The sequence below is a fragment of the Mercurialis annua genome, linkage group LG5 (genome assembly GCF_937616625.2).
Source record: "Mercurialis annua linkage group LG5, ddMerAnnu1.2, whole genome shotgun sequence".
In the NCBI taxonomy this organism is placed as follows: domain Eukaryota; kingdom Viridiplantae; phylum Streptophyta; class Magnoliopsida; order Malpighiales; family Euphorbiaceae; genus Mercurialis; species Mercurialis annua.
In genome coordinates, this window is record NC_065574.1 from 49,696,809 (window position 1) to 49,710,709 (window position 13,901).

The 13,901-nt window shown below is 33.2% G+C and overlaps 1 protein-coding gene across 1 annotated transcript; it reads right to left on the reverse strand.

Moving 5' to 3' along the window:
- Positions 1–259: 259 nt before the first annotated feature.
- LOC126680706 (sodium/hydrogen exchanger 8-like) lies at positions 260–11,830 on the reverse strand. The gene is made up of 23 exons (XM_050375878.2): positions 11,523–11,830; positions 11,386–11,436; positions 11,214–11,305; positions 10,857–10,934; positions 10,615–10,772; positions 10,349–10,450; positions 10,157–10,274; positions 9,125–9,177; positions 8,985–9,050; positions 8,211–8,255; positions 7,964–8,019; positions 5,948–6,132; positions 5,567–5,614; positions 5,278–5,385; positions 4,729–4,951; positions 4,019–4,321; positions 3,652–3,749; positions 3,295–3,426; positions 2,989–3,207; positions 2,661–2,867; positions 2,212–2,497; positions 1,099–1,394; positions 260–821 (listed from the first exon to the last, which is right to left on the reverse strand). The coding sequence occupies exons 1-23, from the start codon at positions 11,734–11,736 to the stop codon at positions 756–758; spliced, it is 3,204 nt and encodes a 1,067-aa protein (XP_050231835.1). The 5' UTR covers positions 11,737–11,830; the 3' UTR covers positions 260–755.
- Between the last annotated feature and the right edge of the window lie 2,071 nt (positions 11,831–13,901).

Consider the following 13,901-nt stretch of genomic DNA (forward strand, 5'->3'; position numbering starts at 1 on the left):
GAAAACTGACATAAATAGGACTAAAATTCTGATATTGATTAGCAAGTTTTTTTTGTAGCCAGAAGTTCTTGTTAGGCTAGTGCACTTGTAAATTGTAATTGTTTTTTTGGGCATTAATTTATGAATGGCAACAAGCATAGGTTCCTGCAAAGATGGAACTGCGTTCCCTTTAAGTTCACTCCTGTTAAAGATCACAATTAATTTTAGGAGTGCAAATCGAATCAATTAAAAGTCAAATGCAATTCATTCTGCAGCCAAATAAAAAGAAAACCATTAAATAGCAATCATATATTGAAGAGTAAGCACAATTATATCTGAGAAATTGAAAAATACAATCAAATCTCAAGGTAAAGCATAGTTAGATTAACCCCTAAAACGCTATAGATTATAAATAGTGCAACATTGCCAAAACGCAACGATATAGCATATACACATTGATGTCTAAAATAGGAGTATCAAAATTCATATAAATAGTTACAATTGGGATAGTCAATAATTCAGATTTAAGAAGCATGCTGGAAAGAAAGATTGCTTGATGAGTCGGATTCTGACTACAAGCTCATCTTTAGCACCAGATCCATCACTAAGATGACCCTCATTTGGTAGTACTCTGCTGTGGACTTATAAATTTATAGAATTGCCGGAATTTTCCATGTCATGTTTCGCACCTGTAGGTTCCTTTTTAGAGTAGCAATTCCTTCTGATTTAACAGAAAGAAGAGGAAGACCACGAAATGATGTAGCGGTTCTTGAAAATTATATGCTGTTTGACCGGTCAACTAGATTGCCTGAAGAAGCGTTGGTTCGCTGTTTCACATCAACCTAGTGAAACAAAATGATAATGCAGTAAGGTCGAAAGAACAAAGATGAACAAAAGAAAGTGGTTTGTCATTATGTAATTGAGTACTCCAATTCCGTCTTTTACAATATTTTACAAGGTACATTAACAAAGACATGAATTTACTGAGGTAAAATCAAGTGGTCAGTTTTAATGAGATTTAAAATGTTACACATGCCATTTAACCATTTTCCATAAGCGGATTTGTAAATATCAAATGGAGGTAATTCTAGACAAAAAAGAACTAGTAAATTAACATACCATACTACCATAAATGCTCAGCTCCATTGCTCTTGCAGACAAGCTTTTTGTTTGTCTATTATTAAGATTCTGCTCATGTGATTCTTTCTTGTAGAACTTTTCAGGCCAACTCATTAGAGTATGATCTCTGCGTCCATATCTATGGGGATGTTCACCTGTATGAGATATGAAAGAAGAAGATTTTCTTTGTAGAGCAATATCAACTTCCAATGCTGCAATGTCAAAAATTATCACTCTTGCTCTCGTCTCAACTTGATATAATGTTTTATTGTGAGAGAAACCGGCTGTCCTGGAACCTGCAGTGGTCATAGTCAATAAGCTATTTTATTTTTGTTTTTCATAGTTCGCTGCCAAATTAACACAGAATTGTCAATTGTTAAAAAATGGAACTAATGTTGGTTGACAACAAGATTATACACAGATCATATACTGATAATGAGAAAATGTATTCTGGCTAATCCATGTAGTTGGACTCTAACAGATATATTCATCATCACACGCGAGTCGTCCAATTGTTTTAAGCATGACGGTGCTTCTACTACTATCACAACGTCTAATCGTTCTTAAAAGGGTTGCCATATATATGCCTTTAAAACAATCCAGATTATTTAAATTGTGTTTTGCTCGCCACATATAAGTTGATTTTCTTAAAGTATCTTTGGCTTTTCACGACTCTGGAATTAGAGCCAAAGTACGTCCACATCGCTTTAATTTGTAAAGGTGACCTTGGAGCAACATGAAACACGCAGCAAACCTTGTTAACAATGCATTTTATAACTATTGGAAAATAACAGCTAAACTGGGCATAACAACCCAAACAGACCTACCTAAAATAGGACTAAAGCCCAATACTCATTCTTTCTGAACATGAAGTGGCACGAAAACTTCAGGGTTGGGTTGTTACCAAACTAAAATGAAGAACCCCACCCATCCAGAAGTGACAAATTAGGTGCTATTCATTAACCCAAATCCACCTATCCTGGCCCATTTGCCATCTCGAGAATAATGAACAATTCGGTAAACATTATTTTATACATCTATAACATGGAAGTGCAAATGCAAGAACGGAAATGCCAATGTACTCAACCTCCTTTTCCTCAAGTTATTGTTTACCTGTTATTTTTTCATTCTGAATATTTTGAGTTTGTGCTGTAAAGCTTTGATTTCTATGTGGAGTCAACAATGCTGCAGGTGATGTAATCAATTCTTCTTGAAAGCCATGGACCTTTACAAATCCTTCTAACAGAAAGCCAACAGAATGGTGAGGTACTTCAATTGTTTCGCCTCTTCCGTATGTGTTCATTATTGACCTTTCTGCAACAAGAGCCCTTATATCTTGCATAGACATATTTTCAAACATTTGAGGAAGCAAAATTTTGGCCAGTATGATGGCACTTTCCTGGAAGAATAAAGTAACAGAAATGAGAGTGTTTCTTTTGGACCGGTGTCGTTAAAAGTCTAATTCAATTGTTTATTTCTTTGAAGGCCTTTTCACTTTTGCGTTTTTTCCTCTCCAAAGATCAAATTATTACCAAAAAAAAAAGTTTTAAGAAAACAAGTACCTGCCACAGGAAGTCTTCCACTGCAGGGTCTGACTTTAGAGCTGAGAGTATTTTGTCGCTTTCAATATAAGAGCAGAGTACCAGAGAGTCTGTTATCATGTCACAGATGTAAGGCTTCCCTACAAGCACTTCATATATCCCCAATGTGCTTCCATGTGTAAGAGTTGGGTGCAAAGAGTGCTTGTTCCTTATGCTGTTACTTCTCCACTGCCAAAACATAAATTTGAATTTATAACATACTACAATACAAGAGTAGACCTCATATATTATCAATTAAGTTAAAAATTAGAACAAAAGGCACAAAAAAAAAACAAGCTTGATCAATTACCTTGACAACACCATTAGAAATAAGCCAAACGCCATTTGGCTTGGAGCCCTCTTTATATAGTGGCACACCACGTGATTTCATAGTTCTTTTGCTAGAACCTTCAAGCGGTTCACGTACTGTAGATGGAAGTGCCCCCAACAAAGGATGCATGTTAATTAAATCAGTTAAATTGGGAATCTTTACTATGGGAGGATTTCTTAGAAGCCTTTTCAAGTCAGTCTGCAAAAGAGGTGAAACGCAAAGCATTTTTTGTTTAATATTCGAGAATATCAATAAATTGGACAAAGACCATAGAATGTAAATTACTTGGACAGAGTCGCGAAGGTGAAGCATCTCCTTTACTTCTAACAGCCCAACCATTTCAAGATTTTGGAGATAATCACTTAAATGATTCAGAACTGAATAAGTTACTTGTCTGGTTTTCACAATGAGCAAAACCTGAAAATACTTAAATTATCAGTTCACTTTAAGCATGATGTGAGACATTTTAATAATATTGAATTCCCTGAAGAGAAAAACATTAGGAGCAAAGACATCATCCTCGTGGATCTTAACTATAACTAGTTCCAATAGCCAACCAAAATCCATTTTTAAACAGATAAGAAATCAATTATCAAAAAAACAAAAAAACAAAAACAGATAAGAAATGGATATTTCAGAAACCTCGGGAAATGTAGAACGGACATCTTCTAGGAATTGTTTTGCTTCTTCTCCTTCTGCCTCACTTTCACTAATGACTAAGGAAGCAACTTTAGTTTCACCTAGAAGAAAAGTGGAGAGGAGGTATAACATTAATCGAAGTAGTATAAAAACAAAAGCTTGTGAAAAGGGAATTATTTTTACTCTGCTGACAGCTACTGAGAGCTAGTTAATATCAGCATCATCATTACCATAAGACCACTTATAAATTATAGACATTAAAATCTTTTTTAATGGCTTAGAGGCCAAAATGTTTATAAACAGAAATCAATAATAAAAATTATGTTTAACACAAAATAACCTCAAAACATAAAGCCAAACAGTGATTTACCTATAAAGTCATGTAATTGCCGTCGTGCAATTCTGTGTGCACGTAAAAATGCAGCACAAATGTAACATGCAGATTCCAGTCTCCCTACGAGAAAGTAAGTAACGAGTTTCTGTGGGACAATGCTTGCTTGAAGGAACCTGTAATAACTCGGGAAATTAACGTTATCCTTTAATCCCTTCCAATCACATAAAGTCTCATGGGAAGTCATATTAATTGCTTCATCTACTGATTGCATCAATGCATTTGCAGTCATCTGGGTTATCCTTCCCTCATCAAGCATTCCCCAATAAGCATATTGAACTCCTGGAATGAGATAACATTTCTCATCAGTCTTATACAAATTAAACATATTAAAGTAGAGGTATTGTGTCTTTAGCTTTAAGAGATGTATAGCTGTTAGGATGATTGAGCACATATAAGAGAAGAACAAAAACTCTTAAGTGGGCCAAACACAAACATTTTTCGTGGGAACACCCAAGTTTAAAATCTCAAGACCTCAAAACTGATAAGTTTTCCAAGCCAACTTCATTTCCATTTAGTCATGGGGACTTCAACCATTAACATGATTAGTATGTAAAGTCTGTTTTCTCACAACTGGAAAAAAAAACCAGATTTTAAGTTTATTGATCTCATGGAAGAGTCTATACATGAGAGGACAAATGCAACAATTATAAGCTATGGATAGAGTAGCAACAGACCAATGGACATACCATTTAGAAGTCGTATCCGTATATCCTTTAAATTTGTTGGGTCGAGATCTTCTTCAGGTTCAGCAGGGCGCTCACATTTTCCTTCCAAATTATTTAAGCTTGAAATATATCTTTTGACAGTATGCCAGTCAGCAGGTCCAAGTTCCTCATCGTCTCCTGCTTCACCAAAAGCTGCTAATGCTTTGTTCAACATTTCATATTTTGTGTAGTCCAATATGCGTTTCTGTATAAAGAATGGGAGTGAGAGAGAGTCTCTTTCGATTTAAAAATGATTAAGTAAAGTTGAAAGAGACATAAAACAAATGTAGAGTCAAATTGAATGATATAGTTGCTATGAGCAAAGATATTCTAATTTACAATGTAAAAGATTACTTGCATTATTGATAATTCACGCAAATATGCTCATAGAAAAGTGTAAGTGATCAAGAGATGTACATTTGTCTCACAATAAATCCCAAAGTTAATGTATGAAAATTTATGCAAAACAGAACTTAACAGGAAACTCGGATACTGCAATGTGAAACTCTGGATGCCCAAAAAAAACCTCACCTTGGCTGCTGATACCTTTTCCATTTCAAGAAGATGCAAAATAAACTGTGTAGTTGATCCATTCACAATTAGTGTCAGGAATACGATTCCGCCGGTGAAGAAAACAAACTGTGAAGAGTGGCAAGAGTTGACAGTCAATTACTTAAATAAGTATACAATTTCCTCCTGTTAAGTAGAGAAATTGTCTAGCATGTTACGATAGTGAATGGTACTAAGCATTTAATAGACATGTGTTCAATCACATGACAGAAAAACATTTATATAAAGATGATAAGTTACAACAACTTACCAAAGTACCTGTATCAGAACTGATGTACGTTGAGCTGTCACTAGTGCGCTAAAACATAGAAGAAACACAAATTAAGAAGAAAATCACAAGGCATCGATTACTCATAAGTATAACAGACAATTTGTAAAAGGAAGAAACAAGTACAGCTGGCTTTGGATGGACATAATTGATCTACCATGGTTGGCATAAATGTGTCTTATATACCCATTTACAACTTTTTGGATTGAACAGAAACAATTCCACCATAGTTAACATAGCAAAATAGAATTTCATCGACCCAGAAGACACTCAACCATGAAAAAACAGCCAAAACATAATAAATGGGCAAAGTACAACCTGTGGAAGATAATGTTGGATTGCCTATTTTAAGACATGAGATACCTTAACAGATAGTGCAAGTGACAAGGCAACAGCCCCTCGCAATCCGGACCATATGAGAACAGTAGCTTCCTTCCAATCCAAACCATAGCCAAAATATCGTAGAAATGGAAACATTACTCCAATAGCTATAAAACGAGATACTTGCACACAAACATAGAGAAGAAATAGGTAGCTCCAAGAATTTCCTGAAACAAATACAGAAGATTTCAGAGATGCCTTAAGAAACAATGTCTGAATATTCAACACAAAAAGACGTAGAACCATATCATTAAATTGACTTCACTTTGATGTTGGATAAAAGAAATTTGAGATTTGCATCAAACCTCTAGTCTAGGAATTTGTTATATCCATTCAACGTGAAATGCCATAAGAAACAGCACTATATTGGTCCAAGACAAAAATCGAACTTTTCTTAAGTTTTCATTACTAAAAAACACATCTACATACATTTGATGCATATAGTTTTAACATTGTGATTTTAGCCATTCTCTTATAAATGGGTTTCAAGATCAATATGTCAATATCTAAAACATAAGCTGCGGATTTGTTAGCCATCACCAGATCCTCTTCTATATCTTATATCTGTCAAATTAAAGAACTTCTCAGAATCCCAATAGTTTTAGAATTATCCCAATTCTAGTTAACCACACTAACGTCTAATCAAATATAGGTAATTTATGGTGTTTCAAGTATAGGCTTTCTTCCTTTATGTAAAGATTCTTGTTGCAGTAGCTGACAGACTTAGGAAGATCATGAGTCACGAGGAAATAGGTCAAGTTTGAAATGGGAAAAGAGAGATTACAGATGGAAAGTTAAGAATGGACTGGAAGAGGATGATCTCTTTGGGATTCTAACTAAAGTTTTCAAAATAGAGAGGGGAATTGTTCTGGAGTTGAGTGAATTGGAGGGTTTTCTGAAAATAATATCTAGAGCATGTGCCAATTCAATTACTATAAAGTGTTCTTCACTTGATATGTTTAATGCAGCTCTAGCACATAATCAAGTTATTGCAAAAATAATCTGCCGTAAATAAAGTTTAGTTTAGAAGTGTGCATTGGTCAGTTTGGTCACCACAAACCGAATTGATTTAAAAAAGAAAAAGAAAAAGTCGAGCCACCCAAACCAAAAAAATTGATTCGGTTTGATTAAAACTAATTGGTTTTAAATATTAAATATGCACCTTACATAACATAAATATATTTATGTATATTTCTGTTTGAGTGACAAACCGCAAAATTAATCTTCTTATGGCCATGGTTTCAGATTGAGGGGCTGCAGATTTGATTTGTTTTTCAAATTATTGTAATTAAATAATGGGTAATAAAGAAGGCATTGCACCACTACAACAAAGAGGAGCATTGTTACATGTATATTTCGGTCGATTTGGTTAAACTGAAATTTTAACAGCCAAATCCAAAAATCAAACTAAATTTAATTGAATATTTCAGTGAGGTCAGTTCGGTTTGATTCGATCTATCAAATAGATTTGACTGAATAGATTATAGGCGAATACTGCATTCTGCTCACTCCTAGTTTAGTTCATACTATATATTTTTCTTTGTAATGACTTAATCTTTTTATCCTTCTGTTTTCCTTCTTTTTCACCATCTTATTTAAAAATTCAAATTGAAAAGGGAAGAGAATGATTTTGCTCAAGGCCCTAACGTTCTACCTCAGTGGACAATGGTATCATTGGTATGTATCTCAAACTGGAAAATGCATCTAGAATAATCGTCAGAATGGTTTTTGAAGACCTTATGACTGTCTTTGAGTATATATGTAATATGTCCATCATATTCATAATGTGATCCTCACTCATAAGTCATAACTAGGTAGTCCTTGAGCACACTTCATCACCGACATAAAGAAAACCTAATCCAAATTTCAACTTGAAATTGCTTTCTTATTAGCGAACATCTAATGATGTAGAAAAACATAAAAGACGTGATCCACTGAAAGTGACTAAAAATATGTTTATGTTAAGCATCCAAAGTAACAGGTAAGAATGATTGGTACCATAATTATGAAAGATATCAGCATTGTTGAGAACACCTTCAGCTATGACAACACCACTGCAGAGCAATAGAAATAGTCATTTAACTAATTCATAATTAAAGCATTTCATCTCTGATTATTCTAGAAAATTACATGTTTATTCATGCTGTTTTTCTATTTTGTGTTTTGCCTTTCCTAAATTCCAATGGTCTCAATGCACAAGAAAGAAAAACAATCAACGACTACATAATTCCTTCTAACCACTTACCTCAATATGAAGATCAGCGTGTTTGCAATATAAGCGACCATTTCCCTAAAGGAAGAGCAGTTATGCAGATGGATTAGAGACTAAAACCATAAATTTCACCAGAAAGCTACTTTGAAAGCTTATTAGCTACTTTGAGAGCTTATTTCTGTTCTTGTAAAGCTGTAAGAAATTTACAGCTACCTCAACTAAATTGCTAAATCTAAATCAATAGCAGCAGGCAACACATAGACCTAATGTTGTCACTATAAGCCTTTTATACGCATGTCAAACCAACTATATTTAACCAAACTTCTGTAATTTGGAAAGCTCTACCTCTATGCATATATATTTTATTATCAGGACTATACACTCTTCATTACAGTTAGAAGATATTAAATCTCAAACAATACTTATAAAAACTAAGAGAAAAATATTTTATCTTTTTATGTTATCATTCATTCTTCAAATGTAATTTTATCTTAAGCATGATAAGAAGACAGCATTATGATTTACGTACTTCATTATCTCTAACACATTTCCCTTTAACAGTTTTAACCATCAAAATGCCCTGGGAGTTGAGAAATATAAGATAAGTGCAACAAGATGTAATATGCATTTATGTGTGTGAACATCTACGTTGGACACAAGGAATGCATTGGATGTTTACATATTGCCATTTTGTTCATCAAGTTGCTTTTAGTTCTATTTTCTTTACAAAAAGAAAAAACAGAAACTTAAGTAAAGGCAAATAGAACAAACAGAAACAGCAATCAAATCAAGATGTGTTAGGTATACCAAAAATGGTGCAAGCTCTGCTGCCCATCACCCTTGAAAGCAGTCCTGGCAGCTGCAGAATAAAACCTGCCCCGAAAATATATAATCGAATATATAACATTTTCAACTTCAAAAGAATCTTTGGATTTTTATCACCTTACATTCCTAAAGTCATTACTGCCAAAACTCCAGAAACATTGGCACCCTCCTGAGCCTACATATTAAAAAAAAAGAGAAAAGTTAAATTCGTTAGGCATTAATTGAGGATTTTTATTTACAACAAAACACTATAAGTCTGTAAACCATTTCTCTGCTTTTAAGGGCCAACTGCATCTAAATAAAGAATGAATGACAAATAAGACATCTGTGGTTTATTTACTCTGAAAAAACATATTCTGTTTTCTTTTGCCAGTTTCATCCCCCTTTCTAATTCATATTCACTTCAAATAAGTTAGCAAAAAATAATATAATGATTTAAAATACATTACATTTTTTCCTTATGCATAAAACCTAGAGCAATTACATGTTTTGTAGGCCATGTTTCTCAATTTTCTGATTGGAGGACAAGAGTTTACTGATTTTTCCTTGCACAAGAGATTCCCAAGCAAGATATTTTTGGAAACAATCATCACCATAAAATTCCTTAAAAGTGTGAAAAAAAACCCTCAATATTTTCTAGTTTGCTGTTCTGAAGAGCATAAAGAGACGGGTTACTCTAAGAATGTAATATATGAGAGCCTTAATAGATAGATCACATACAAAGCTATTCTCGATTCAAAGTTCAAACTTTGGATTATATTACATATGTGGGACCTAAAATCATGAGACCAAAAAAAAAAGCATTTCAGGGATCGAACAGCATATTCATTTCTACCAGGTCATATCCAGTTTCTTAAAGCAAAACTATTCAAGAGGAATTAATCAAGAATAGTCCTTGAAATCCCATGTTCACAAGATGTGAGAAAGAGGAAACAAAAGAGCCAAAATCCAAACCAGCAAGTTAGAGGGTACAAACTAGCCAATTCCAAAGAACAAAAGAGCTAGAGAAGTAGAGAACTATCTAAAAGCCTGGAATAAACTAGTCATGCTATGGCAGCCTATGGTTCACAAATGTGCAAGGGTCATTTTAATTTTCTCAGTCAGAAATGAAAAACAAACAGTTCGAGGGAAGATTAAATTAGAGAAATACATACACTGAAATACACAATATAGCTCACAGCAAGTGTCAGTGCAATCTCTATCATTGTGTCATTAAAGATAAACCCATGCCATAGAACAGAAACAATTCCAAAAGCAACACCAATTCCTACACTAAACCAAGAAAATTATTTTACAACCACTATACATCTGTTATTAATAATAAAAAAGAGGCAATTGAGACCTACGCTCCAAGTGAGGCTTGTGTCAGAAATTTGACTATCATCCCTCCATTAAAGCTCTCCCCAAGGATCATTCTAAAGAATAACTGATAAATCACAATTGATATCCTGGACAAATAAGCATGGACCATTCAGAAAAAACAGAGATAAATAACAGATATTTATTGGAGAGAAAAGGCCAAGATATTCTTCCAATTCCAAAATTGCAGGAAAAAGCTACTCAGGTTCCCAACCGAATCTAAAGTCTTTGAAATTAAAAAAGAGATCAATACCCATCATTCATCAAGGATTCCCCTTCTATTATTGTACTCAATTTTTTGCTTGCACCAAGCTCTTTTAACAGAGCAACAACAGCCACAGGATCAGTGGCACTCAAAAGTCCACCAAGCAACAATGACGTATTCCAGTTCCAGTAATATGGAAAAATGAACTGCAGCAAGCACTCAAGATGTATCATTATCGCAATTTGCAAAGGGGCACGAGCTTATAAAAAAGTTTGTCTATTGTATGATACCTTCAGAATGGATCCGAGAAAGAATGTTTGGATCAGAACTCCTGGACCAGCAAGTAAAAGCATTTGCGCAATACATTTCTACATTTAGAATTGCAAAGAAAAATTTAATTAGTATTTTAACAATATGCAATGTAATATTTTCCAAGTGATTCTAATACTGTAAGGAATCACGGGGTCGCATAACTCAAACAAAAATCTAATATATTGTACACTTATCCTAGTCAGATCATTAATAGGAAGGTACCATTACCAACGCCTACCGAATTGATATCGCTACAAATTAACTTTTCACAGGAAAATGAATTGATATTTACAGCAGGCGCAATCAAAATTAAGTAAGATTTCAAACACTTAAACCTTGATTTGGTGCATTTCCATCGAAAATGAACTCTCGAAAAGAAGGACAGGGAGGAAAACAGCCAACAGAAGGTCAGGATTGATACGCGCCCCTGAAAATTATCAACATAAAAAACAATTATTCTCTCATTTTGTAACTGAATAATCAAGCGAAAGCAGAATCAGAGCTTACAAATACGAATGCTATCACCAAATTTTCCGAGTTGAAGATTTGTGCCATATTCTGCAGACATAATAAATGAATCGAAAATAAATACATAATTGAGCAGAAAAATCAACAAAAAAGTGAAAATAAGATTGAAATTAGACCTAAGGAACCGAGAGCAATGCCGATAACGAGAAGAGCAACGGTGTAAGGAACTCTGGTACCATGCAAGACGTGCCTGCAGGCAATTCCGAGCACTAAACTTACGCCGAAGAATAAAACGGCGTCGGTTGGATTGCCGTCTTCTCCGCCTCCGCCGTCAGCTAAAATTTTGTAAAGTGCACCAACTGCTTTTTCTATTACTTCTAGATTAGACATGTGTGGGTCAAGAGGAATTTTCTTTCCCAGGATTATTAAAATATTTCTGTGTGTTTAAGATTCGAACAGTATTATTAAAATATCAGACTGGCTAGATTCTAGCCAGAGTCTCGCAGTAAATTTTAATGGATTTAATATTAAAAAAATTATAAAAAGATTTTAAATACGATCGATCTTTTTAAAAATACTGACCCTTAAAAAAATTTCAATCGGTACTTTTTTTTATATATATTTTTTAATCTTCCCATAAATAATCATCCAACATAACCTAACATTTGTTTCTATTTCTAATTATACGTGCAAATATAAGCAACCCGATTGCTAACCTTTGAAATTAATTTATGATATATTATGATTTCTTTTATATATTCTTAGTTTTGCTTATATTATGTCTAAGGTTTTAATTTGTCAAACAGTGACTTCTATGGGTTGGTTACATCATTTGCTGCATTATCTTATATGGATTGTTTATATTATATCTAATAACAGTATAAATTATTTAAAATTAATTGTATAATCTTTAACAGCCTATCAATTCCAATAAGTCGAACTCGATCGACACAACCGAACAACTTCAGAAGTCACATACCCAAAAGCTAGCGATAGCTCAAAACAATATAAGATCAACTACAAGAAATACAAAAATTAGCAGTAAATATTTTTACTGATAATAATGTTAAAATTGTTACTATTAACATATAGTAACAGAAAAAAAAATTGTGGTATATTGTTGTTAATAAAATATTGTTTTAAGCAATTGGTAATAAAATTTACTGTAAAATGCTGTTTATAACTTAACTAATGGCAGTAACTTTCAAAATTATTGCTGCAAAATGTTTGCAAAATTATTGTTACCAGATATAGTATTTCTCGTAGTTCTCGAGTAAGGACTCATTTGGGTCAAGATAAAACCGCAAATCCAAATAAGGACTAGCTCGTGTCAAGACAAGAACAGTCTAACCTTATTCACATAACATACGTACGTACATACTTACAGACATATATATATTTATATATATATATATACACACACACACATTAATTATTCGATAAAATAATTTATAATATTTCTTTTTAATACCTCAAATATATATAATATCTATTTTGATTATCTATTTCTCTAAATTCCGCCCTTAGTTAACTTTAAAGTTTACGAGATTTAACCTCGATCAACCACTAAATTTAATTACGGATTAAAATCAAATATTATTTTAATTCCTCATTTGCAGTATAACCATTTAATTGACAATGGAAATTGTAATCCGTATTTTCATATCTCAATTATTCACGTCGATGTTCTGACGGATTATGTACCACACGTCGATTCCAATATCACAACAGTACAAGGTATTACAAGTATCAGTAGCTGAAGGATCAATGCGGATAAGATCGGACATAGACATATTGTGAGAACGGGTCATGAATTGCAAAGTAAGGAATATCTTCAAGAAAAACAACATGACGAGAAATATATAACCAATGAGTAGATAAAAAAAACGATATCTTTTTTGGCCTGCACCATAACCAAGAAAAACACATATAGTAAATTGAGATGTGAACTTACTACGTTCAACATGAAAAAAAGAACAAAACGAGTAGAACCAGAGACACGAAGGGAAAAAATAATTTGGAAGACGACCATACAGTCTTTCATAAGGAAACAAACCATAATTATGAAAAGTTAAAATTCTATTAATTAAATGAACAAAAGTAAGAAATGCTCCACCCAAAAATTCACTAGAAACACTAATAGATAGAAAAAGTGATCGATGCAGTTTTATATGCCTATATTTTCTTTCAGTAACTTCATTTTAATGCTAGAAGTTTGGTAAAGTGTACCATCTAAAGCAAGTGGATCTTTAAAATCATGAGAAGTATACTCTCTTTCAAATTCACATTTAAAACATTTAATAACAGCTGAATCTTGAGTTTTCATAAGAGACTAAAATTCATAAATGCTAAAAAAATATGAGCGGCATTTCATAATATAAATCTAATAATAACGAGTACAACCATCAATAAAAGATAGATAATAACGGGAATCCCATTTTGTAGAAACATGAAAGGGTCCTTGAATATTAAAATTAATAAAATCAGAAGGAGCAACATATAAAATAGTGTTTTTAGAAAAAGAAATGCAATGTTTTTTATAAATTTACAACCAC

Coding starts and splice junctions, on each gene's coding strand:
- LOC126680706 (XM_050375878.2), bottom strand. CDS start 11,736: ATGTCTAATCTAGAAGTAATAGAAAAAGCAGTTGGTGCACTTTACAAA. Junction 9,051..9,124: donor GCAGTAATGACTTTAGGAAT/GTAAGGTGATAA, acceptor TTTTCGGGGCAG/GTTTTATTCTGCAGCTGCCA. Junction 3,427..3,651: donor TCCGTTCTACATTTCCCGAG/GTTTCTGAAATA, acceptor AAGTATTTTCAG/GTTTTGCTCATTGTGAAAAC.